The sequence below is a fragment of the Chanodichthys erythropterus genome, chromosome 21, assembly GCF_024489055.1.
Source record: "Chanodichthys erythropterus isolate Z2021 chromosome 21, ASM2448905v1, whole genome shotgun sequence".
Lineage (NCBI taxonomy): Eukaryota > Metazoa > Chordata > Actinopteri > Cypriniformes > Xenocyprididae > Chanodichthys > Chanodichthys erythropterus.
Window position 1 is genome coordinate 33,596,078 of NC_090241.1, and position 27,918 is coordinate 33,623,995.

Here is a 27,918-nt window from a genome sequence, read left to right on the forward strand (position 1 = left end):
GTGCACTGGAGGTTTTTGGAGGGCACAGTCTCGTTCTGAAGTGTGTGTGTGTGTGTATTCTGAAGATGTAAGTGCATGTCAGTATGGCTGTGCGGGAAGCTGTCACCTGTTCTGCGACGTGTCACCTTGGCGAGTTGTTTTTGCACTCTATCTGAAGGTAAAAGGAGAAGGTGCTGCTTTCGATGACCGTTTTATCACTGTCTGGGGCTGTCGCTCTGTGCTGGACGTCTCCCGACAGGAAGTATCCTGCTCTGACCTCTGCTCTTTCCTACCCCTCAGAACACCATGAGCCAAAGTTACACAGACACAACACAATGACTCAACACTCCAAATGTAAACAGTGCAGTTGATAAATCACAGAAGCCACTTGCCTCCTAGGCTTTTAACAACAGATTCACCGGCTTTTATCCCAAAAGACTGTGCCGTGTCAATTTTCCTTCATGTTTTATTTTCAGACATCATGAGAATAGCATAACGCTTGGTATTTTAGCTTGGCATGTTATAACAAGAATATCTATGGCAAGAGCTCTTTTCAGTCACTGCATTCTTTTCCTTATGATTATTTTCTTTTTTCCTCCCTTTGCATTTCACTGTAATAGTATGAAAAGGGACAACATAATCTGCACATTTGTGGTCTGTTCTCTCGATTTAATTTACAATATATCCCATTAAGAATTCACTGGAATGTACAAAGAATCCCTAGTTTTTCTCCTAAGAACCTCACGTCTCTTTCTGGGTTTGTTTTCACACGTAAATACAATTTATTATCTGTCAAAATGACAGAAGTAACTTTGAAATAGTATCACATAATGCTGAAGTTAATGAACATTGGAAAGAATCCTGCTTTTGGGGTTATTCATGGTCTGTTACCTTGTTGATGCTTTACACTTTTAAAATCCGATGGATGAAAGGTGAGTAGAATAAGATCATCTCATTGTACTCAGTTTAAAAAAAAAAAAAAAAAAACGCATTATTGCGTTAACAGAGCGAGCCTTTCACTGATTGTTTACAGTTTAATGGAAGTTACACCCATAATTTGCGCAAAGCGTCATGGGGAGTAGAAATAATGTGACTGTTTATCTCACCTCATCAAATTTTACTGCATTTTACAGTTGAATTTAATCAGCAACAATGGCCATTTGGTTGAAATATTGGTTCCTCTGATTATATACTCTATAATTTAAAAAATTGGGATTGGTAAAAATTTAATGTTTTTGAAATAAGTCTTATGCTCATCATGCTGCATTTATTGGCTCAAAAATACAGTAAAAACAGTAATATTGTGAAATATTATTACAATGTAAAATTGCTGTTTTTGAAAATGTTTTCAGCAGCATCAATACTACAGTCATCAGGGTCACATGATCCTTCAGAAACTATTCTAATATGCTGATTTGATGTCAAAAACAGTTGTGCTGCTTCATATTTTTGTGGAAAACATGATACATTTTTTTTTTAAATTAATTTAGAACAGAAAGTTTAAATGAACAGCATTTATTTGAAATAGAATTACTCTCTAACATTATCTTTACTGGCACCTTTGATCAATTAAATGTGTAGTTGCTAAATAAAGGTACTATTTTTTTTTAATCATTTAAATGGTAGGGTAAAAAAAGTATATTTCTTAAAATTAATAGGAATACAGTGTTTTTTAACCATTATTTCAACTCAACAGCAAATGAGATATGATTTTGAGAAAACTATTACCATATAATTCTAGCTATATTGCTCAACCCTTGTCTGCAGTTAAATGATGTGCAGCTAAAAACTTGTAAATTCCTCTTTCTCTGGGATTTACAAGTGATATACACATTGAAATTTCAAGGTCCTGCAGAAAAAGACCAGAATAGCCTCTCAAAATGAGTGTCTATAACAGCAGCTTCCAGCACATGAACCCTCCTGACAGTCACTTGCCCCCATTCTGTGGCACAATTCCATTAGTTATGTGATGTAACTGCCGCTGCTGGCCATTCCACTCCTTTAAAAAAAAAAAAAACTCAACCCAAAGAAAGTGCTCATCATTCTTGTCCCCAGCGCTTTTGTCTTTTGGAATTTCTTTGAGTTTTGCCAACCTAGTACAGACGAGGTGTTTAGGCATGAGGAAAAAGTTTAAAGAAGCTTGGTTTACATAAACACAAGACCACAAAGCACTTCCTGCTCTGAGTCTGTGACATGACCTTGACTCAGTTGTTTGCGGATTCAACACTTGCCGTCCATGTTGTGGGCACATTCTGGAGGGTAAAAACATAGCTAAAAAGAGCTTGACTCAAGGATATTCCTGGCATTCAAAAGTCCTGCCAACTTCTTTAATTAAACCCAACTGATAAGAGTCTGGAGTATCCATGACCACCAGACATGTGTCATAATGGTGGGTTGCTCATAAAAGGCAGAGACATGAAGAGGAGGCAAGGTCAATAATTCTGTCCAAAGCGGTTTCAAACATGTGACGCATACTTAGTAAGGAGTGAAAGAGGCTATTAGGAAAAATGATTATGAACAGCCTGTCTGAACCACAGTTGTGTCACAAAACTTAGCAAGATTCCTACCTAGACAACATTTGTAGGCATCATAGGTGTGGTTCTCAATTTGTAGACAAATTATACTGCCTGTAAAATGCTTCATTCTGGAGAACCTGTGAGAAAATGTTCAATATTCACTGCAGATAAAGAAATCCCACAATGCACATCAATGAAAAAAAATTTTATACTTAAAGGGGTCAATGACGTGACGGGTCATTTTTTGTCCAAATGCCTTAAGAATAATAAAAAACAAAGATATGACATCCAAAGTATGTAAGGTAGTACAATTAGATTTATTTTATTGAATCAAAAATGTTTTAATTATATTTTGCAACATATAAAGGTAATTTAAAGATTTTGAAGTGTCAAAAGTGTCATTCGGTTTAACCGTCCAAAGGTCAATAGAGCCATTTCATTTGTGATTAAAATATCTTAAAATGTAATGATGAATGTATATATTTTTTATTCTGGCATGATTTTATAACATCATATATCAATATAGTGCAAAATGGTATTAAAATTATGTGTAGAAGTCATTGCTTTGTAATGAGAAAGAATGTCCGTAAAAATTAATTTCGTTGACGTCATTCTGAGTAACCAATATAAAGGGACCATTTTGAGTCAAGTCACAGGATGTGACAGGATGTGACAGGATGTGACAGGATGTGACAGGATGTGACATCATACAGACACCTGCAAAGGACCATATAATCATAAAGCAAAGTAACTAACTCTATTTTAACTATTTGAAAAATTCATGTTTTCACTTGCTCATACGAATGTCCTGAAACATCAGGTCATTCGGTACAACCGCTATAAAACATGGAAAATGTATGCATTGTTTGAAAATATCGTCATTCGGTATAACCAAATGTGTCATTCTGTAAAACCGAAATTTTGGTTAAACCGAATGACTTTTGGTGACAAATTTTGACCATCTTGTAAAAAAATGACAAAAGCAGTGTTAATTGATTATAAAAACCACATCATCTAATTGTAAACACTTATTAAAACTTCAAAATTAATTATATCTCTTACACTTTTAAAAATCTTACTTGTCAATGACCCAAATATATACTTCTATATCAAGGTGAGAACAAACCTCTTCCAGAAGCTCAAAAGTGCTGCATAACACGAGATTGAACTTCATTGGTTCTCAAGCAAACTTGCTTGAGCTTCCATTTACCACAACTGATGTGTGATTTGATGAATGTTTATATGTAAATATACGCCTAAATTCAATCTGTTCATTATATAAAGCGATTGGACTAAAACACTCAATACATATGGATTAGTTTTACAATCTCTTTATGAACTTTTTTGAAACGTCAAAGTTTCAGTTACATAGCTGTCAATGGAAGGACAGAAAGCTCTCAGATTTCATCAAAAAGATCTTCATTTGTGTTCTGAAGACAAAGGAAAGTCTTATGGGTTTGGAACGACACGAGGGTGAGTAATTAATTTTCATTTTTGGGTGAACTAACCCTTTAATCAGCTTCTAATTAGGCTGACATCATCATTACAGGATTTAATTTTATTAAAATTACACTGAAGTAATAAAGTCTAACAATCAGCTTTTCAAATCCTGATTGCTTTAGAAATGTACACAGACATTGTTATATTGAACTGAACCTTCAGTGCATGATTATATTCTGATTATGGTCAATATCCTGGCACCATATAAGATAAACGTGTGTAAATTAAAGTGCATCATCATCCAATTTAGTTCATTGGTTTTCTCCATGTTTATGTTGCTAGTGCTGGAGTTCTTAAACAACAGAATTTTAAAACGACTACCTGTACAACCCAAGACAGGTGCTTGACTTGAAAAAACAATGGAAAGTAATAAAGCCAGCATCATTTTCACATTCAGAATATTTTATACTGACGATGTACGTTTAGCAATACTGTGAAAATGCTGAATAAGGCAGAATATGGTGCTGACGAGAAATTGCACTGTGTTTACAGGATATAACACAGCATGAGATTATTGCTGTGGTCATCTATCATTTTCAGACCTGACCGTATGAAGTCATTAGTGGGAGCTCGGTAAACACTGGTGTGTGGAAATCCCTATTTACACTGTACCAGTCAGGACTTGAGCGTTGCGTGGTGATGATGATGATGCTTGTCTCATTTCTGATTTAACACTATGAGCCTGGGACATAAATAATGTAGTATGTGCTTTCTAGATTGCTTTTATTTATTTACATAGAGATATTTTTAAAGTTGAACATGTTATATGTTGCCTAACGGGAATCAGTGTCAAGTTAAGTTCATCCAATTTTTTGATTACATCTAAAGTCTGTCTCCCCTATTCCCCGGGCACGTTTTCCCAGTATTCTCGCTCCTGCTTGCTCTCTCCGTAGGGTATAGCGTATTGAGGAGAGCGCTGCTGTCACACCTGTCCCCATGCTGTCAGCATCAGAGCACACATGCTGCGCCACTAACAGGATATGACATACAGGACACAAATGCTCCAGCTCAGGGTGGCGTGGCGGCACTGAAGTGTGAGGACACTAGATGTAGAATTAGGCCACAGTTTAGGCAACTACACTAACTTTAAGAGATTAACGGTCAAGTAATCTGTTTTATGATAAACTCTGACACTTCCAAACTCAACTAAATGTCTGATTGGAGATAAATTGTGTGCACTAGATTAAAAGTCAGACAGTTAGCCTTTCTCATTTCCTCTCTCTCCCTTGTAGCTTTCGAAAACATGCTAAAGGTTCACTAAGACTTACTCATTCGATATCTTACTGTAGTGAGCAATGTTAACCAGACTACTTGAAAAAGACGGCTTAGAAAATACAGATCCAACATCTTTGACATTTACACCTAATAGATATTCTGATATATCAGCCAGGCTTATGACTCAGACAACACTTGTATCACTGCAAAAAATCTACAGACATCCTTGTCAATAAACAGTAAACAATTTCTGTAAATTATGTAAATAAATACAATTTTGTGGGGAAAAAGTGGTTAATTTTAAAAACTGTGTCATTTAAAATAGTAATATATCTACTAGTACTGTCAAAATTAGCACATGAACGCATGCGATTAATTTTTTCAGTTTAACGTGTTTAAAATTAATGCAACTAACGTAGCATCAGTTTTTTCCGTCACACGCGCCAGTATCAAGCTCTCTTACGCGCTTGAACAAACAATAACACACAGAATTATGCCAAAATGTCTGTTTTGTCAAGTATCTTCATAAGAGCAGGAGTTAAATAACGCCCTAAATGAACTTAAAGAGTTGTGAGAAAATAAGATCCATGTCATGTCCAGCAGCAGCAGCTCTTAAAGTGACAGCGGCCTAATAAACCAGTTGCTGTGATGTCTGTCATTAATGTCAATCAAAGAACAAAGGTAACAGAGAAAATTGTAGTTTTAATAAGGATTAATCTATAATTTCACAGACTGTAAAGTGTTTGACAACTTTATTAAATTTCTGTATATTATGTCTAACTGAAATGAAAGGCCACATATGACATTTATTATAATGGGTTTATGTGAAGATTGTTTTAAGTTCACTTAAATTAAAAGTTATTTTTTAAAGCCTAATAAACATTGAAATTGATAGCTTTTAGTTATACTGTAATGCTGAATGTCTGTAATTAATTTTAAAAAAATCTATTTCATGACAGTATCAGTGAATAAGTCATGTATATATACCATCATATACCATATATATATATATCATCATAAAAAGATGCCATTAAAAAAATATTTAAAATATACTGTCTTTAAGTTGTTCCTACATTAATTTGGCAACTGTAAAATTATTACAATATAAAATATTAAAAACTCCAATGTTTTAATTGTGATTAATTACAGAAAAAAAACGTGATTAGTTCATTTTCTTAATCGATTGACAGCACTAAAATCTACATTATATTACAGCCATTGTGCACCCTATACTCTCTACATTGCACTGTAAAAAAAAAACAAAAAAAAAACACCTTTTTGACTCTAGTAAACTTAGCTTATTTACGGTTTATCCAGTTGATTTGTCCAATGCATTTAAATTGACAAAGTTATCTAAACTTTTATATAACTTGTATAACTCACGCAAAAACAAATCCATGCAAAAAAGGAAATATAATGAGTTGAGTTTTCGCTGAGCTAAAGATCTTAATCAGGGTAGTGCCATTTAAGTTGACAGGAATGAAAATGAGGCAGTGAAAGAGAGAAGTACAGTGTGTTCAATGTTGTTTAATAACATGTACATTCCATCTTTCTGAAAGAAAAAAAAATCTTTATACAGTGCTTGCCATTGTAACAACTGTAAGCCTTGTTTTCATCTGTGTTAAATTCAATATGGCATCTAACCCAACTAAGGTCTATTACCCATAAAAAAACAAAAACAACTGCAAACATCACTAATACATACTGGACTGTAAAGTCTGATTTTGTACTGATCATTTTGTTGATCCAGGTATTTTACCAGAACATCTACTGACTTTTAAACAGGTGCGTATCAACATAAATTATCAACAGAATCGTAGAGTATTCCCCCAACCCAAGTCATTTTCAGAATCAAGCATGCTTTCATTTACCACCAATGAACCTGCCAGAATAAAAATGGATTGGTTACAGCAGGAGCACTCAGCTTTAATGAAGTGTAATTGAATGGTGAAGTCTTTTGTTTAGAGCTGTACTTATCTGATTCTCACAGCAGGGTTACTCGACAAGTGCACTACCTGCAGACTCTTGTTTATTTCTAACCTGCTCATCTAGCTAAAAGTCAAACAGCATGTGTGTGTCTTCCTCTTCATATAATGCCATCTATTGATACAAAATAGCGATAGAGGGCTGAGATTATTTATGACAAGAACTAAACACATGAGCATAACGAACAATGCAGCATCCATGGTAACCACATAATTAAACATTAATAACTGTTTTTTTCCCCCAATGCAGAGGTGAGTACCTAATGGACGTACTGTAAAGTAGAAGAGTTACATTATTGCAGTTACATTGGAGAACATCTGCAATTGACCTGAAAAGGCTAAACGATACTAAATGAATCAACACTACTGATAATGATGATATAACTAGATGACACACAATATGTAGCATCTAGATCACTTATGCAAACTGTTATTTATATTTAATGTCACATGTATCAGTGTTGACAAACTGGAGTGCTGCTTTTTTAATGCATCCCCATACAAAAACATGTCTTGAGCATGGTACAGATGGTAATATCATGGTATTTTTATATAATTTACAAAAGAAAAAAAGTGCCATAATACTTTTGGAAGTACCATGGTATCACCATCTAATATCATCACTATACCATAGAACTTTCATACCATACTGCTACCATGGTATGTCCAAATCATCATGCTACTCCAATGTCCCACCACGGAATGTATGTGCATGTGCTCACATGTCTTATCATGTACAGATCATGTAAAAATGCCTAGAAAACACGGTAACACCATAGTATTTATATGGAAAGCAAAAGTGCTTCAACCTATACTATGGTATTTGCGCGGTACATGTCCAAAAACAATACGTTTCTTCCAATATTGTGGTTTGAAGTCTCAAATGAAAGACAACAACCGAGCATTAGACGGATGCTGGTCTGTTTTGCTTTGCATCCGTCCTGTTTAACCATTACTAATAGAATCGAACCGCACATCATACCTCAAAAACATACTAAACATATGTATCTCTTCCATACGAGTAGCAAAGAACTGGCATATTGTTTTTATGGAAGCATGTGACAAATAGCACTGGGAAACGAAATCTTTCGCGGGAGCCTTCTGAACACACAGACCTGCTGAAAATGACACACACACATGACGTGCCATGACTTACCGAGCAGGAGCAGTTTCACCTCCCTCGCCGCCTTCTCTCCATCCTCCCGCAGGTTTTTGTCGATCATCTTTGATCTCTCGGCGGCCGCCTTGTCTTCTGCGCTCACCGTGCAGCCCATGATCGAACCGTGCGCACGTCAAACTTCAAAGAATAGGTCAGATCAGTCCGTTCCGCTCAAGAACTGTAAACTATAAAGACGCCGCGTGGATTGACAGATGTGTTATAAAGGCGCAAAGTGTCACAATTTCAAATGTTTGATCCCGACAATGCCCGTCCTGTGATTCTCCATCAATCAGGAGGGTTTGAATGTTTAGACGCGATTAAAAAGTTGCTTTTCGCCGAATTAATCAATCAATCTCGCTTCCTTCCTTTAGCGCCTCCTTTCAGATCAAAGAGCAGCCGCGATGTCGGCGCTTTCATCTACCGCTCACAGTTCTTGAAACAAAAATCATTTGCTCGCACTGAATCAGGTGCCTTTCTTTGAACGCGAAAATATATCCAACTCTTGAGAAATTCTGCCGCCAAACAGCTCTGGTATTTGTTTTCCTTTATTAGAATTTAAAATTTAGATGTTCTGCATATCGATCCTGGCGCAGGGAAATTCGAAATATTTCAAAATTCTAATTCAGAACGTTGCAGCGTTCGGCGTGGCGCTCCACTCGCGCTGCTTTCTTCTGAGGAATAAACAGCGTAAGAATGTGAAAAAGCCAAAGCGTGCAGCACCCACCCACTGATGAACAGCTGCCCGAGAATTGTGGGAAATGCAGTAGTTTTCTGCTGCTGATTCCGAACAACTTTAGTGTTGGGATGATCGAATCGTTTTAGCGAATCGGTTTGCTCATATGGTTCAATGAACTAGTTAAAAATGATTCATTGATTCTTCTTTTTAAACAAGAATGAAATATACATACACAATAAAAACACACAAAATCTTTTCAGGAGCCTACATCAGTTCAGTCTTAACTGTTGGTTTACAAAAACAAATTTAATTTAATGAGAATAATATCATGATCTTATCTATTTAATACTCTTTTTTAATTTTTTGTTTCATATTTTATTATACTTAAGGAAGTGGCAAATGAACTTGAATCAATCCCATATGTGGCACTATATTCATTTTTGTAGTAAAATAGCCTACACATATAGTTAAATATTGCTTACAACATGTAATCCATAATTTTATGCACTGAATTAAATGTATGTCTCTGACTTGTCACTCGTCACCTCACGGTTCACTCCCATGAGTGATAAACAAGAGCTGTGCGAATCAGTTCGAATGAAATGAATCAAAAAGAACCGAGTCAGATGAACGAGTCGTTCGCGAATATTATCATATCTGACACTTGTCATTTGGATCTGCAAGCATCGCCCTCAAGTGTTAGAAAAAATAATCACAGTATTTTACACTCTTGGAAGTAAATTTATGATCTAGTTTTGATATTGACACACTAGAAAGTCATCATGTTATTTTTGGCATGAATGATAGGAAATACAAAACTCACATACAGGTTAAAAACAGCTTTTTTTATTGTCAAAGTGGTTCTGCTATTTACACTATACAAGCTAAATATGCATCACAAAAGCGGTTCACATTTATATACAATATATACGACTGAACTAAACAATCTATCATATGAACCCAACTGTATTGATTAAATAAGTGTGGTATGTAAATGTATGTAAGCGTTTTCCTTATTGAGAGGAAAAGTTCCAGATGATCTGTACCAGATTAAATATAACAAATATTACCTGTTTGAAGAACTGGGCAGCATTGAGACAAAATAACATTTACGGTCATTTTTGCATTACATATGACTAACAATACAGATTTATCAATTGAATTTATCTTCAATCTAATGCTACTTTGGTGAAGCAATATAATATACCCAGCAAAGCTATAACTTAACTAAAAGACTATTTCAAATAAAGTTAAGTATAATAATACAATTACAAATTAGCATTCATTGTAACCAGGATAAAAAAGTTAAAGTCTATTTAACCAGCAGTGATCAGTGGCAAAATAAAAAATTAGGTAGTATCTAAAGGGTATTTAAGGTAGCTGGTTGTAATGTGAGGCACTTTTTCTTTAGGATATTAAGAATTAAAAAGTACAAATAAGAATCAAATGATCAGATAAAGGAAAATAAAGCAAGAGTTGCATAACAAACATCATTGCCATGTTAAATAGTGACAATTGGGGACTGCTGGCATTGTACTTCAATCTCCAGCGTAAAGTTCAGTTTGTTTTTTTTGTTGACAGTGCAAACTGAACTACCATGTCAGCATCAATGCCATGTCAATTCATATAATCCAAATGAAAGTCTAATTATTTGGTGATCTTAAAGGCATGCTCACTTCTGTTGCACAATAACTCACGTTTGCTCATGGTTTACAAATATCTGCCATTTACCAACCTTAGCTAGTCATCAATCGGCACATCACATTAGCACAAATTATTGTGGATTACACAGCACAATATTTTGGCAGAATCTGAACACATTACAGTTTTGAAAGCGTCGCATGAACCACTGAGTAAGAGCGAGAGATTTCAAACACAGAATAAGCATATTATTTCCTTAAAATTGACAAAAAATACTGATGTCTTTCATGTTTCTACATTTCAGCTGGTTCATTAACTACTGCTAATACCGAAAGAAGGGTCCATAAATACTCAGTTAAACACAGATGTGAAAAAAATAAAACATTTACAACCGTTTTCATGTGAGATATTTCTTCCAAAGCAGCTTCCAAACGAAATCACTTAAACTTCACTGCAGTGAAATGCTTAATATGATTGTTGGAATTCTAATACAGGGGGATTACGTCTATTTCAAGTAAAATATAGTTTTGTATATGTATATGAGGTCCTTATCTGGCATTTGCGTAAATGGCCTCGAATATGCAGGAACTTGCATTCAGCCATTAAGATCTTCAACGCAATGCGCATAAAAATGATAAAGGACACGGTCATTGTACACATCAATACTATAACATACACTAATACTCATCCAGTGAACTGCAAAATATATTCAATACATTTAAATAAATACGTTTTTCACTGTTGAAATCTCCATGTGATCAAGGAAAGCCTTGCATTCTATGAAAATACTACTTTATGATAGTTTGATTATGGAAATCCTTTGCTTTGGCACACTGAAATCGTGCAGTACCTGAAATAGGTGGTAATGTGACTCACTGATTGTCCAAAGCCCGCTGGAGAGTAAACCATCTACCGACCCATCTTTACTAAACTAGCTGGCTTCATTCGACTCCCAGAGAGTGATCAAAACTTCTACAATCTCCTTGTTCTATATGGGCAGAGTAATACACACTTTAAATATGTAAAAATCTGATATATATATATATAGGTCACTATTGTACAATGCATTTGCTGTCACTTAAAAGAAATGTAGAAGGGTGCGATTATGTGTTTCTACAGTACAGTTGTGTCAAGTATAAGGGCTCGGGTTGATAAAACTGAGTGAGAGACTATAAAAATGATGACAGGCCATAACAGCATATTTCTACAGGATAAGTGAGGATGTACTAAACCTTGAATAAATAATTGACATGTTTTAAAATATATAACATCAGTCTGAATTTATCAAAAGTGTTAAAATAAAGCCATTTTTCTCCATTGTCTGATGGCAGGTTATCTGTGGTTTTGGGTCCCCCTCACCTTTCCCTTCCTACAGTGGGACGGTGCATTCTCTGTGTCATAACAGGCAGAAAAATAAATCTGATCATCTTCCAGTATGTTACATCACTAACTAAACGTACGTCACGCACTCTCATACAAAGCCATGTACACAAACACACATTCATCAGAGTTTGTCTCCTAGTGGCCACCCAGAGCACTGCCACTGCCTGTTGTCCAATCAATGATGATAAAGCTCAAGCTCATTATCATAAACAACACGCCCAGTCCAGCGAAACAAGCAGCCTGAGAGAGAAAAAAGAAAAACATTTTCAGTCATTAATCAAATAAAATGTTTCATAAACTGACTTTCTGGTCAAATTATCTGAGTATTTTAGATATATTTCAAAAAAGTGCAACAAGTATTTCTACAATGCATCTCTGTCTTCCAATAGGAGAGAGATAAATGCTATATTGTGATGATATAGACCTTGTGTAGCCCCGCCCCTTTTTCAGCATTGTGTTCGTTCTGTCTTCTGGTTTGTATTTCCACTGCATGAAGGTAAGATCTTACGGATTTATGAATGAACCGCTCGTTTTAAAATCTTCCCAGTCTAGTGACATTCATTATGACATCCGCTTCAAATGTTACAATGCTCATGATAACTTTCATTAAAGGGTTATTTCACCCAAAAATGAAAATTATCCCATGATTTACTTACCCTCAAGCCATCCTAGGAGTATATGACTTTCTTTTTTCAGATAAACACAATTGGAGATACATTTAAAAATATCCTGGCTCTTCCAAGCTTTATAATGGTAATGAATGGGGGACGAGATTTTGAAGCCCAAAAAATTCATCCATCCATCATATAAATAATCCATACAGCTCCAGGGGGTTAATAAAGGCCTTTTGAAGTGAAGCGATGGGTTCAAAAGAAAAATATCCATATTTAAAACTTTATTAACTATAATAACTAGCTTCTGACAGATGGCTGTACGCATCAATTTGTGTTGGAAGACGTAATAACGTAATGGCGAATGTGGAAGCGCAGAGGATAGAGAAAAATAAAAATGTAAAATTCAGATTTTGATCTCCATATCCATTTACATATATTATATATATCTTCCAAGGGGTTTTTTCCCTCCTAGGACTTTTTTCCCAGTGCTAGCACGCTGGGTTTTTCTCCTAGGGGTTTTTTTCCACCCCTGGGAGTCAGCCGACATTGGCTTAATGTAGCACCATCTTGTATATGTTACATATTACCACGCTTGTTTGTACAGCTTATTTTTAACCACTTCCCTTTTTCTGTGCTTCTAATATGTAAAGCTGCTTTGAAACAATTACCAATTGTAAAAGCGCTATATAAATAAATTTGACTTGAAATTTGACTAGAGCAAAACAAAACACCTGTCACAAATTAGAAGTCTAAAACGGCAATTTTTAAAGAGAAATGTCAGATCTTGAGTTTGTTGCCCAGCCATATTTGTTTGTACCATGAGAGGCGTCTAAGCTTACGCTAATCCTACATCCTGCATCAAACATCATGTCTCATTTGGCACAAGTCGACTTGCGCAGTATGCATACAGCTGTCTGCTGGAAGTTAGATTTGAAGCTTCAAAAGGTCTTTTGAAAGGTCTTCAAAAGACCTTTATTAACCTACTGGAGCCTATGGATTATTTATATGATGAATGGATGAATTTTTTTTTCGTCTAACAGAATATAGTCATATACATCTAGGATGGCTTGAGTAAATCATGGGATAATTTTCATTTTTGGGTGAACTATCTCTGTAACTCTACAATAAGTAAATCCACTTCAGCAAATTAATAACTCTTCGACAGCAATGCCATTTGATATATACAGATCTTCCGCAAAAACAGAAGTTCAAACACAAAATTCTAAAGATGGCCACGCTTGTTTCTCAGGTGCACAAGGTCTATAGAGCCAAAGCAAACAGCTCGGCTGAGCCGTATCAGAAGCTGTTTCCATCCACCTATTTTTATGCAATTTTTGGGATTTTGCATAAATAACACACTGGATGGAAATGCCAAAAAATTCTAAAAATGTGCATAAAAAAACTTATGTGCTCAATTGTGGCTGATATGATTAGAAGACATGCATAATTTATGATGGAAACACATTTAACAAATAAATCCCTCGATGCGCAACAAAAAAACTCACATGATTTTGCCTCAACAGAGGATGTGATTGGATAACTGGATGAACCAGTGGACCAATCTCATCACACAGCATCTCAAACGTTAGTAATGTCTGAGCCAAAGTCTGTCATCAGAATGAATTGGTATAATGACCTCCCAGAAGCATCTTGCACGATTGCGTTCCCAAACACCGGGCATTCAAATGCAAGATAACTTGACAGTGTTTATTGCATTTCGTCTGCGCAATCTGAAGCGCATAATTTATGATGTACCAAAATAAATTGTACCATAGTGGCTTCACTGATTGCAGCAACTTCCATTTTTGTTAAAGATATTTTGCACCAATTTCTCATGAAGTGACAAATTTTGTTCTCTTGAACACATGGGATGGAAACGGTGCTTATTCACAAATGTTTTAGGCAATATTCCAATTTTGTGCCCAAGTTTTGGATGGAAACATAGCTAGAGTCTAATTGGTATAAAGTGTCATAAACCTTGAATAAGTGTGATGCAAACACCTGGTGATGCATGAATGCATTTCTCTCTCCTACTGGGTAGCCATAAATCATACAATCATAACTTACAAAGATTTTGGGGGTAGAGCGCATGGGCTCCTTATCCTTTGGAACAATACGGATGTAGAAGACAGCAGGAAAGATGAAGATAAGGCACGGAGCAGATGTTGCACCTGGAGGAGGAAGAACAGGACAAAAGTTGTTTAGCTAAATCAACTGAATCCAATTAAATCTGACACTGATGACAATTAAACATGATGACAATTACAATTCCAGCGACGTCGTCTTTGCTGATGAAAATGAGAATGGAAAAGTTAAATGAAAACCCCATGTTGGACAAATATCATTTCAGTCTTATTTTATGTCTTAAATCTTTTAAAAGTACTCACATTTTACTTACACCTTGAATAAACTTGAGTGTAACATTTTCAAATGAAGTCAAAAATATATTTTAAAAACAAAACTTCACTGCCTTTTTAGCCAATAATAAAAGATTATGCCTTAACATTTTTTTTCAGGTATTTCAGCCTTTCAATGAGATTATTTTGCTCCATAAAATATTATTTGAATTTAAAAAAATACCGCATGAATTTTAGTTTATAAACCTGGACAAAAAAAGAGAGTATCATTGATCTGTTTTGTTTTCGTCTTCATTATGATCAAATGGAACCTTGACACTCACCTTCTTTCCAGTAATATGAGATAAACACAAAAATATTGATTTAGCAGCACAACATTATCTGTTCAAACAAGCAACGGTGACATTTGAAGCTGTTCTCAAGGCCAGAGACAGAGGCCATGCCAGTGTCAGTGTCCCTAATCATACTGAGAAAGCAAGACAAACAAGTGACGCCAACGTGAGGCTTTGCTTTGGCATTTCAGACACGTTTGAACACAGAACGGTTTCCCTCTATTTCCAGGTTCTCAGAAAGCACATTTGACCGGTCTGGATTTTGGGCTCTTGGGTCAGTGAGGATCAAAGGACTCACCAATGATGCCAAAGATGCCCAGGATGTTGGGGGCGAAGATGACCAACATGTTGATGAAAGTCAGGAGAATGACGGCTATGGCGATGTGTCGGATCCAGTTGAAGGTCTTGTTAGGAAACACCATCTCTTGAATGGCTCTCCGTACCTTTGAGAAGAAGTAGCAGATCATTTTGATTTCATTTTTAATGACTGAAATTACATTTGAGCCCCTTTGAGCTCATTCTGTACAGCAAGCAGAATCTGTCTACTCTTTTCAATATGCCTCTTAAGAGTGGGCGGCATGAGTCATTTTATATCACAATAATGGTGTATATCACAATACTGTTATTTTTGCTGTATTATTCAACCTAAAATGGTCCATTTATTACATCAGTGGCTCTCAACCTTTTAGACTACTTCATTCATTTACAGAAACTAGGTGTGGCAATATATTAAAATAATTATATATAATTCAAATTAAAATAACTTAATTCAGAATTCCAGAAGTTTCAAGCCATTTGTGGTTACAGGAGATCTGAAAGATTACAAGATTTTTTAATTCTTTTTTTCCTCACAAATTTCTTAGTTATTTTTACTTGATAAAATATTTTAGAGCTTGACAAAACTAGACTAACTAGTAATTTCCATGACTTTTTAAGATTTCAATAAGTGGACTTTTCCACATCTAGAAATCAGACTATTAAAATTCCCATATATCAAGGTCTTCCAAGAATGTAAATAAAAATGAAAAAGGGAACAAGTTACATCAAGAAATATGTCAGTTTCTATCTAGATTTTTAGCTGCTTTCTCTTAAACTTTTTTGTCTAATTTTAAATAATCTTAAATTCTTTAGCAGTCACCTTAAAAGTGTGCTGAAGCCCCCTAGTGGGTCCTGACCCCCTGTTTGAGAACCACTGTACTACATTTTATACATTTGGCAGAAGCTTTTATCCAAAGTGACTTACATTGCATTCAAGGTACACATTAACATTTTATCAGTTTGTGCTTTTCCTGGGAATTGAACCCATGACCCTGGCATATCTAGCACCACGCTCTACAGTTTGAGCTACAGGAATGCATAACCTTGCAGTACTGATTTTGATAATCAAGTGGATTAAATGCTTCACAACCAAAAGGAAGTTCTTGTGGTACATCACAAAGGGTCAAAATTAAAATCACTCCTGTTATAATCAAAGAAGTGTGGGCATTACAGTTTACAAAGCAGGCTAGTTTTTTTTTTTTTTTTTCCTCCACACTTTGGATATACTGTGGTAAAAACAGTATAGCACAATCTCTATATAAGATATGAAACTCACTGGGAACAGAACGATGGGAACAGTCAGTGTGACAGCGGTGAGGACAGCCAAACGCACACAGAGGATGAGAGTGTCGTAGGGGTCGATCCTGCTGTATGTGTGCAGGAGCTCGGGCTCAACGTTAGCTGCGGAAAAAAGGAATTTGTCTACTTAGTTTGCAGTTTTTACAACACATGCTGAGCGCTACATTCTGATTTGAATATTTCAGGGCGATCTCATCTGAATATTCAAACACTGAGATGATAATAATAATAACTTTAATTTACACAGCACCTTAAAAGCAAGCCTCTCAAGGCTCTTACACAAAATCAGGGAAAACATTCAAACAAAGAACGGAAGAGAATAAAATCAAATAAAACCATTTCTAAAAAATATGAAATCTGCAAACAAACAGGACAGGTTCTTGCATTCAAAAACAGCTATACGGAGCAAAATGATTTTTGATAGCATTTATTTTTACAGCCACTATTTTTGTTGTTTTAGGGTCTGATTCGCTAAAGGAATTATGCAAATCAGTTAATCAGTTCATATAAGCTTGACTGTTTTTAATTTGACATACAACACAAAATTCAGTGCAAAACATGGACCAAATACAAGAACTCGTCCAGTGTAAAGTGTAAAACTTACTGTAAAATGTTAGGTACCCAAAGAGAGCAGCTAGAAAGTACATAGTGTACATGATCAGGATGGAAATGTTGGAAACGTGCTGCATCTTCCTCTGAGTTGGGCTGCAGGGGGAAATGTATGAGATTATTATTTATTCTATTTGCACAAAACACAGAATACAGTTGCAGTGCCGCTTCAATGCAATCGGCTTACTTGCGAAGCTCAGTGTAGATGGGCAGGACCTCAGGGTGGCACACGAAAGCAAAGGCCAGAATGGGGATGGTGTATGCAGTCTGTGGAACAGACGGTGTTTTTTAGTGCATTCTGATGTCCCTGTATGAGATCTTGTTTTTAATATTCATTACAGGTTATAGTTAAGCACAACCATACAAACAAGAATATCACCATGATTGCAAATGTGATATTGATTTTACTCAACGGTTCAATAAACAAGAAGTTAATGATATTTTTAGGTGAATGAGAATATTGTTTTTTATTTCTCCAACAAAAATAGTTCCAAACAAACCCACAGTTGAGCCATTGTGTATCTGCTGAGCAACAGTGATGTTTTGTAACTGAATGAATCCGTGTTTTTTTTAAACAAATTGGTCTAATGATTTACTCAACGACTCACTCATAAACACAGTCTCTGTGTCTGAAATCGAATATTTCCCTACTATATAGTATGAGAAAAACTACGCCAAAAGAGTAGTCCCTGGATAACCTGTAACAACATGGTGGATGTACTACATCTGAATTTCATTCATACTACCCATTTTCATTCATTCATTCATCAAATGTAGCAGCTACTCAGCACACAATTTTGGACGCAGCAAGTCACTTGCTTTGTCCCTGAATGAATCAGCTGTTGAATGAACAAATTGCTTAAATGAATGATTCAATGACTCACTCATTAAGACAATAGGTGTGTTTGACTTGAAGCAGCACTGCGCAGACCGTTCAGTGTATGACATCAAAGTACAGTGAGAGAATACAGAGCCGTCTGCTCTCTAATAAGTCAAGTTTCAAGTCGAACGCACCTAATGGCTGCACCCGAAATCACATACTCTCTTGAGTAGGTACTTATTTTGAATAAGTAGTTATTTCTCGTCATGTGACCTACCAGCATCAGTTGTGTCACTTCATTGCCTTTCACAAATCCTCTACCGTGGCCTCATGGGATAGTAAAGTGTCTGTCGTATGCACACTTCAGAATCTCACCAGAACCCTTTTAAGAGAATTTTTATGTAAATTCGAACATACTTCTTTTGTCACATACCGTTTTCCTCCTACTATATAGGAAGTATGCGATTTTGGATGCAGCCAAAGATTTTCTGCCGCCTGCTGGCTTTCTTTGAAATGGGCCTCAAAATTGCAAAGTCTGTCAATTATTTAATTACGAGTCTGAATGTAAAGGCACAAACAAAAATGTGCTATTCTTTCAGTACAATACTATACAATACCTGTGAGTTCACGGTGAACATCTGCGGGCTGCAATGGGAATCATCCTCCATCACATGTCCGTTATGGTAGCTGTGGGCATGGTTAACGGTTACGTTTGAATGTGCGTGAGCCAGCGTGCTGTTGGCCGAGAACTCCTCAAACGGGCACAGGATCTGGAACTTCTTATAGATGACCTAAAAATAAAGAAAGGGACAGAGGATAGAGTTGTCACATGCTCTCTGTTTTGTTTCCTCTGTTAGTTTTGTAGTCCTTTTTATGATTGGTCCCTTGTGATTGCCTTCCCAGGTGTGTCTTGTTATCAAGTTTACCCCTGTGTGTATTTAAGCCCTTGTGTTTCTAGTGTTCACCGTCTGGTCTATTCCTTAAATGGATGGAAATACTGTAAATTGAACAAAAAGACTACTAGTCTGGGCATTTTGGCTACTCAATTTATAATTCATCTGAGAACCTGAGAACGACCTGTGCGTATTACACTAATTGCCGCCAAACCAATTGGAGTACAAAAATGACAACAAAATGAATAAAAATAAGTAATTTTGATATTGTGATCAATGTTTTGAAGTTTCAAAAAGCCATGCAATTATCATAATTTCATTACAATATCAAATACAATACAATTCATAATAGGCCCATTCCTAACAGCTAAATGTCCTGTTAGCATATAGACATATAAAGCCACAATGGGTTAAAAATAATGATCCCTAACAGCAGGTCAAATAGCAAAAACAGAAAACATTGATATTCTTCAAAGGGTCAAACACCCCTTGATAAACATTACACTTGTGAAACATTATAGAGCATATTTATCCCGAGAGAATGTAACTAATTACAACCAATTAAAAGCCTCAGTCATCTTCTTTTGAAGTCAGTCTGAGTCAATATTTCATTAGTCAGCATTGCTGGGTGTACATATGATATAATATTCCTTCCTCTAAAACACCTCTGGGAAAAGTGTGTGGGCGAATTGTTATGTGGATCTGCGAAGCAACACACTCTGAAATATGTTTATAAGTATAAGATACAGGGACAGCATGGTAGTGAGTTTTTGTACCAAATAATTGATTTATGAATGTCTTGATTTTTTTTTTTCTTTGGAATAACAAGACGGGGTGAATTTTGTTTTTTCATATTGACTAATAATATCTGATTATGATGATAACAATGATTGCAAATACTTACTGCACTAAGGAAGAAGACCATGCAGCTGAGTGAAAAACCACTGGAATAACCAAGGTAACCTGAAAATGTAAATATAGCGAAGCACGTCAATATGCCGTCACAGTGCGACATGCTGCTTACATGCATTCAAGCCTGAATCCCTGCAACTATAAATGCATGTGCTAAGAAAAGCGCAGCGAGTTATTGCTCATCTCAGGAGCTAATCTCTGCTGACAGAGCTTACCAGACAGAAATACTGACAAGGTCAACATGATTGAATTACTAAAAACACATCAAAACATCTGTGCATGGTCACTGTTGCTCTCAGAAAAACACATTTACCGCCACTTTTGTTATTTATTGCTTTAACTTATTGCTTCATATGAGAACAGAATGTGCTTTTAAAGTGCTTGAACTTGTGCTCTGTAATATGAGCGGTCCATTCGACTGGGTCAAACCTCAAACGTGCACTCGGTTGGCTGATGAAACCCACTTTCGTGAGATGAAGAGAGGGATGAGATAGATTGAAGTAGAAATGATCGACTCACCCAACTGTTTCATTAGAGCCAAAGGCAGGATGATAGAGACCGACACGAGCACCACCAAGTAGTTGCCATTGAGATACCACTCCCTACAGAAACACACAGAGTTCAAGAAATGTTATATTCTAAGCACTCTTAAGAGATGCAACAATTTCATTTTTCAGTAAAATCAGTTCAGGACAGTTTATTTTATGTGGTAACGCCAAATTACTGTAAAACAATAAGCTTTGGCATAATACTGTAAATAGTTTGTCACCATTATGGTGATTAGTGTTTGATTTAAATGTGAACTCAGACCTTAATTACATTTAAAACTTTACATTTTCTCCCAGAAGTGTAACAGTGTTACAGTGCATGGGACATTGGCGCTGACACTTTTCATGTACTTTGAATGGGTGACGTCATGCGTTGCCGCACTGAACTGTGGATTCCGTCGTGTCATGTCACTGGTGTTGCACACAGCAGAAGTTGGAAAATGTTCAACTTTTCAAGCGCCAAACATGGGCGTCAGCCAATCAGATCTCCTTATGCAAATACCCTAGTGCAGACGCTAGCCAATTGTGTTCATGCAACACCAGAAAGTAATGTGATTGGCTGTTGTCACTATGACAGTCGCATCAGCGGCAAGCTTCAGACACGCCCTCTGTCAACCGCCGACGCCCCGTGTGAATGCAGTGTTAAAGTGCATCATTGATTTCAGTGCTAAATGAATGATAAACTCACTCTTTCTCTGATCATAACTATCTCCGCTATATGTGACGATTTAAAAAAAAACTTAATATTTTATTTAGCAGCAAAAATGCATTAAATTGATCAAGAGTGACAGTAAAGACATGTATAAACTTTCTATTAATTAAAAAATGCATAATGTTTTCCACAAAAATGTTAGGCAGTACAACTGTTTTCAAAACATTGATAATAATCAGAAATGTTTCTTGAGCAGCAAAACATCATATTAGAATGATTTCTGAAGGATCATGTGACACTGAAGACTGGAGTAATGATGCTGAAAATTCAGCTTTGCATCACAGGAATAAATTACATTTTAAAATATATTCAAATAGCAAACAGTTATTTTAAATGGTAATAATATTACACAATATTACTATTTTTACGGTATTATTAAATAAATGCAGCTTTGGTGAGCATAAGAAAAATGTAAATCTTGGGGTTATCATCTCAGATTAACTTTTAGTGGGAGCTGTAAATGACGCATGCACAAATAAATAAAAGAAGCAACAAAACAAACCAGCAAACAGTACAAAATGCAACCACGTTTATATGTAACTTTCTGTGCCTATGTTAAATCCAGTCTGCCTTCTGGTCTCCTTTTCTGCTGCTCTGTCCGTCTGACAAACCAACATGAGCAACTTCACTTGTTGCTGTGGAAAACATCTACACTATTCCGGAATCAACCTGTCTAACTCCATCCGATTCCAGACCAAGTCTGGAATTCTCGTAATTTAAGAGAAGGCATGTTGTGTTTGCTATAGACGCTAGTGACACAGACCATCTAATATAGCTCAAAGCTGACTGCAACATGGCACAGTTCCCGCTCCTGGACTCAAGTAACCGCCACACTGTGAACACGAGGACACACACACGGAGTCACAAGGTGTTGCGCAGTGTAAAGTGCAGACCTTGTTTGAGACTCCTCTATTTTCAGACCCTCTCCGATCCTCCCCACTTGTCCCAGTATTCAAACACTGGCGGGGAGGGTTAGACTGTATGTAGACAACTACATGTGGAAATGAAACATCACATACACACATTATGTAAGATATGCTATTGTTAGGGGCATAAAGATTCCTCTGCAGTAGAAGAGGCTGCTTTTCAGAATGTGCAGATGTAAAACAAATTCATTTACAGGTCAGCTTTTGCATAGCAGCATGCAAGAATCAAAATATCAGCACAGATATGCAGTACAGAAACACACTTTCCAATATACTGGTAAAGGAAATACATATCCACACAATTTTAATAATAATTTCAATTAATATATTTATGCATTTACATTAAATATTATATATATACATTATGTAAATACATAAATATATTAATAGAAATATATTATTTTATGAATATATTATATTTTATGTAAATACAAAATAAAATAATATGTATTTAGTGCACATATTTCAATTAATATATGTATGCATTTACACACACACATGTGTGTGTGTGTGTGTGTGTGTGTGTGTGTGTGTGTGTGTGTGTGTGTGTGTGTGTGTGTGTGTGTGTGTGTGTGTGTGTGTGTGTGTGTGTGTGTGTGTGTGTGTGTGTGTGTGTGTGTGTGTGTGTGTGTGTGTGTGTGTGTGTGTAAATGCATACATATATTAATTGAAATATGTGCACTAAATATATATTATATTTTATGTAAATACTGGTGACACGGATTGACCACAATATTAGAACTAGTCAATATTAGTGACTATATTAATAACCAGAATTGATGTTAACAGAATGTCAATAATAAAAACAGAAATTTATTCTGTTCATTTATTAGTCCAACATACAAAACAGTATAGATATAGAATATAAAAATAGCTATAATACATTGTTAATCAAAACCAAAACTATTAAAATTGTTTACAAAAAAAAATTATATAAAACTTAAAAATAAAGCTAAACTTTAATTGAAATGTTGCCTAGGCAACTAACTGAAATAAATAAGTTAAAGCACTAAATTATTTTTTCAAAGTTACAGCTATGACAAAAACAGATGACAATAGCACATATCAAAATTAAAATTAAAACTGAAAATATAGAAAATTATATCTAATATATAATCCATATATATATATATCTGTATAAAGTGTAATAGAATGTATATTTGCATAAAGGGCTGTGCCAATGTAAATATCTTGCTGGAAAAACTACATTACAATTGTAATTCAGCATTAAATATAAGTGTGTGTGTTCCTGGTAAACCCTATGTTATGTTTTTGGTCCCCACAAGGAAAACAGCTTATAAATCATACCAAGTGATGTTTTTAAAAATGTAAAAATACTGAAAGTTTTCTGTGATGGGTAGGTTTAGGGTTAGAGGATAGAATATACAGTTTGTACAGTACAAAAATCATTTAGTCTATGGAAAGTCCCAATAAACGTGTGTGTGAGTGTGTAGCAGCGTCACTTCATGCTGCACCTGGTCCTGAAATTATACAAAAGCTCTCAGTCAATGCATAATGTTAACACTGAAGCACACGCCTCCATCTTGCTCAGTTTCTAACATTGCTGACCTGTTCAATATACAGTACTGAAAAGCCTCTGGAACCACTGTGTGAGTATTACACTGCTCAAACTAATAAATCACCATACCCATCTACACTTTCACACTGTTAATTGAAAGCCTTCAAACTAATCCAGTTATTTTGAAATATACATTACAGAAGACACAAGATTTTGATCCTTCAATCACATTGTAATCTTTATCTAAGCTATTAAAAATAAAAATTTGCCATTGCTGTGCATAGAATTTAAATGACACTCACAGGCCTACTTACAGGTCTCTTTTTACTAAAAACACAAAAGCATTTATTTACTCCTAACAAACACTATGATGTGTCTGTTTTCCACACAATAATTAAACTTAATAAAACAGATGCTACACTAGGATTTAACCTGAGAACACAAGTAGCTGAATAAAGTTATAACCAAGAGCTTGTTTTCAGATGCGAGAAGCGAGTTGTGTCTACTGACATCAGCACGTTAAGCAGTTGCCATGACAGTATGCTTGTTTAAAGCAGCTGTCACGCACAGAAGGACAGAGGTGTGGTGGGAAAGAGACCGCATCAGCCTATCAGCCTTCATTCTCTTATTAACTGACCGATCACAGTTAAAAGCAGCCACCACACCTCCCCTTGATGCTAGGTTGAGATTTTTGAGTGTTTGCCCTAGTGGACCGGAGGTATTTGACCTCAACGGTGACATTGTCAGCTGATAATGACAGTACATGTCTATACCAGTGGTTGGAGTAACAGTCAGCGAAGAATTATCAATTAATTTACATTTAACTGGCAAAATTGCACGCTGAGGGAAGGTCAAGATTTTCTCATTTCATTTCAGCATTCTACAATGACACTCTAAAGTACTTACCCTGAACTGGTATCTGTTTTCAAAAACGCCTGCAGGACCAGTGGGAACTCTGACTTGACGATGTATAAGTAACTGGACATGGCTATAGGAAAGATAAAAATTAGTTATTTAGAAGAAACACAATCAAAAGAATATAACCATCATGTTTTTATGCTGATTTTGCTTGTTCCACCCTACTGGAACATGTCTATAAATCTCTGGAATCCACTTGTTGAACTATTAAAAAAAAAATCTTGCTTTATAAGTTAATAATTAAAAATAATAAAAATAATAACTTAAAAGTAATAATAATTTTGCAATATATGAAACTTATCTTGGCAAACTTTACCTTTTTTTTTATTTTTTTATTTTTATGCATTTTGCAGATTCTATACAGCCATTGCTAATTTATGTGTATTTTATAAGTATAATATTAATCTGAGTCAATGTGATTGTTATATATATGTTCTTGGAAAATCCAATAAAAAGATTTGTCTACTATTATAATATATTTATTACATCAAAGTGTTTAGATTCATGTTTGACTGTTTTGTCAGGTGGTACAACCAAATAGTTGTATGTATATACTGTAGTTGTACCACCTGACATGGAAACTGTACCAACCTAAGTGTGACATTTGAGAATTTACAAATGGCTGGACAAAAGTTTTTCATTTATCTCAACAGCTTTAAAACTACTGATATTTATAAAAAATATGTTTATATAAAAGGTTTCAAACCTAAAATGATGCCATAGTATTTCGTTTTTATTTTTATTATCAAGACACCATTTTAAATTGTTAGTCTTAGTCTGTTTATTAACTGTTCGGACAGTTGCACCACCTGACATTTTGGGGGTTAAAGATAACAAAACATAAAATAATTTGAATTATTTAAATGTACTAAAAATGAATTCAAACTAAATAGGTTTTATAGAATAAAGTAATATATGTCATGTATTTATCGGATTATTCTAAGAGGAAATAATGCATTTGGACACAAAAATATGCATGTCATGTCACTGACCCATACATGCATACATACATATATGTATATATAAATCTTTTACACAGATTAAACACAGGTGACGAAACCTAAAGAACAGACAGAATTAAGGGATAATATAACATGGAAACACTGTGTTAAATATCAGCCTAAAGCAAGTTTTGTTATTTTGACAATTTGACAGAAAGTGTGTGAAGAAAAGTACACACGTGGAAATTAATTGGTAAAACTAGAAAGGAAAATATAGAGATGAATGAAGGATAAGAAAAGACAGGAAAGGTCTATAAAAGATCTATAAAAATGATGAATAACAAAACTGTCTGTTTGGGCAAATATTAATGTCTCATTCACACAGGTTTTCTTTACCTCCAATGTTTTGAAGAGTGATGGCGATTCCGGCCGCCATCTTCCCTGTCATTCCGAAGGCCCTGAATCCCAGCTGTTCGTATGATCTGATTCCTGGAAATGAAAGTCAGTAAAACATAATAAGAGAGACAAATCTCACCACAAGAGCCAAGTTTCCACAAAACACTGTATCTCATGTTATGATTATCTTTGCCTGCGGTGACCTGGAAACTGTGTAAGCCCTAAAATGGAAGCTGAATTTTGTGTTTTCAGAAAGGAAATGATATCACAACAACACACTGAAATCAACTGCATTACAAGAAATGTCTCTTAAAATGCATTAAAACAATACATTTAACAGCATCAGTAATCATCAAAACAAAATTATTATATAATTTGTTGCAATGTTTAGCAATGATATATACATACACACACACACACATATTTATAATATATATATATATATATATATATATATATATATATATATATATATATATATATATATATATATATATATATATATATATAATTAAACTATTATTATTAGTTTGTTAAAATTCCTTAAATTCCTAAAATTCCTTATTATGTTAAAATTCCTTCCTCTAGTGTCACTGATTTTCTCCACTATGTTTAACCATTTCATGCAATTCTTGTTCACATTACAACAATAAAAATGAAGACTGTTATTCAGTGACTGTTTGTTAACTTTAAGGCATTTGCCCACCTGATTAGGAAATAACAATACAACAAACTGATGTAGCTTGTCTTACCCACAATACCAGAGGACTTCAGCAGGAGGTGAATAGAATAGCAGGACAGACCAGCTACAGCCGTGAGGAGAAACCTGAAGACAAAATACAACATCACAATCACTTCCCATCTGTTCAACAGCATCTGAACATGCTAGAACTAATATATGGTTTATTCAAATGTTCACACGTGTAATCTTGCAAGAACAAGAAAGTTCCTCTACTGTAGAGTTAAAGGGATAATTCACTCAAAAATGAAAATTTTCCCATGATTTACTCACACTTAAGCCATCCAAGGTGTACAAGACTATCTTCTTTCAGACAAACCCAGTCGCAGTTATATTAAAATATCCTGACTCTTCCAAGCTTTATAATGGTATTAATGCATCCATCCATCATAAAAGATGTTTTTTGGTAATAAAAATATCCTAGTCTTCCGCTAGAACTAGACTCTAGACCCGACAAATGATGTATTGACGAACATGGAAGAGCAGAGGATAGAGCAAAACAAAACAGTGGTCGTGAATTAGAAGTCTAAAATAAATTTGTTTCCTCCTTCTTATATAAATCTCATTTGTTTAAAAGGCCTCCAAAAAACAGGTGAATCTCAACATAACACTGACTGTTATGTAACAGTCGGCATCATTAATATGTACGCACCCAATATTTGCATATGCCGGCCCATGTTCAAGGCATTACACAAGGGCAGCCAGTATTAACGTCTGGATCTGTGCACAGCTGAATCATCAGACTAGGTAAGCAAGTAAGAACAACAGTGAAAAATGGCAGATGGAGCAATAATAACTGACATGATCCATGATATCATGATATTTTTAGTGATATTTGTAAATTGTCTTTCTAAATGTTTCGTTAGCATGTTGCTAATGTAGGCTACTGTTGGTTAAAGTTACCATCGTTTCTTACTGTATTCACGGAGACAAGAGCCATCGCTATTTTCATTTTTAAACACTTGCAGTCTGTATAATTCATAAACACAACTTCATTCTTTATAAATCTCT

At 35.3% G+C, this 27,918-nt stretch overlaps 2 protein-coding genes across 4 annotated transcripts in view; both read right to left on the bottom strand.

Annotated features, from left to right (window-relative positions):
* gnai2b (guanine nucleotide binding protein (G protein), alpha inhibiting activity polypeptide 2b) overlaps positions 1 to 9,138 on the bottom strand; it is a 52,204-nt gene extending 43,066 nt beyond the window's left edge. The window contains exon 1 of the mRNA XM_067374622.1: positions 8,352 to 9,138. Coding sequence (XP_067230723.1) covers positions 8,352 to 8,469 — 118 coding nt within the window. The 5' untranslated portion in view covers positions 8,470 to 9,138. The remainder of the gene's footprint in view (positions 1 to 8,351) is intronic.
* A 2,234-nt stretch (positions 9,139 to 11,372) lies between these two features.
* Positions 11,373 to 27,918, bottom strand: part of slc38a3b (solute carrier family 38 member 3b) — a 30,221-nt gene continuing 13,675 nt past the window's right edge. For all 3 annotated transcript variants that reach the window (XM_067374142.1, XM_067374143.1, XM_067374141.1), the window contains 12 exons: positions 26,921 to 26,994; positions 26,169 to 26,261; positions 24,820 to 24,901; positions 20,728 to 20,810; positions 20,201 to 20,259; positions 19,021 to 19,194; positions 17,771 to 17,850; positions 17,579 to 17,679; positions 16,952 to 17,076; positions 15,656 to 15,800; positions 14,736 to 14,839; positions 11,373 to 12,294 (listed from right to left, as the gene is read on the bottom strand). In XM_067374142.1, coding sequence (XP_067230243.1) covers positions 12,190 to 12,294; positions 14,736 to 14,839; positions 15,656 to 15,800; positions 16,952 to 17,076; positions 17,579 to 17,679; positions 17,771 to 17,850; positions 19,021 to 19,194; positions 20,201 to 20,259; positions 20,728 to 20,810; positions 24,820 to 24,901; positions 26,169 to 26,261; positions 26,921 to 26,994 — 1,225 coding nt within the window. In that variant the 3' untranslated portion in view covers positions 11,373 to 12,189. The remainder of the gene's footprint in view (positions 12,295 to 14,735; positions 14,840 to 15,655; positions 15,801 to 16,951; positions 17,077 to 17,578; positions 17,680 to 17,770; positions 17,851 to 19,020; positions 19,195 to 20,200; positions 20,260 to 20,727; positions 20,811 to 24,819; positions 24,902 to 26,168; positions 26,262 to 26,920; positions 26,995 to 27,918) is intronic.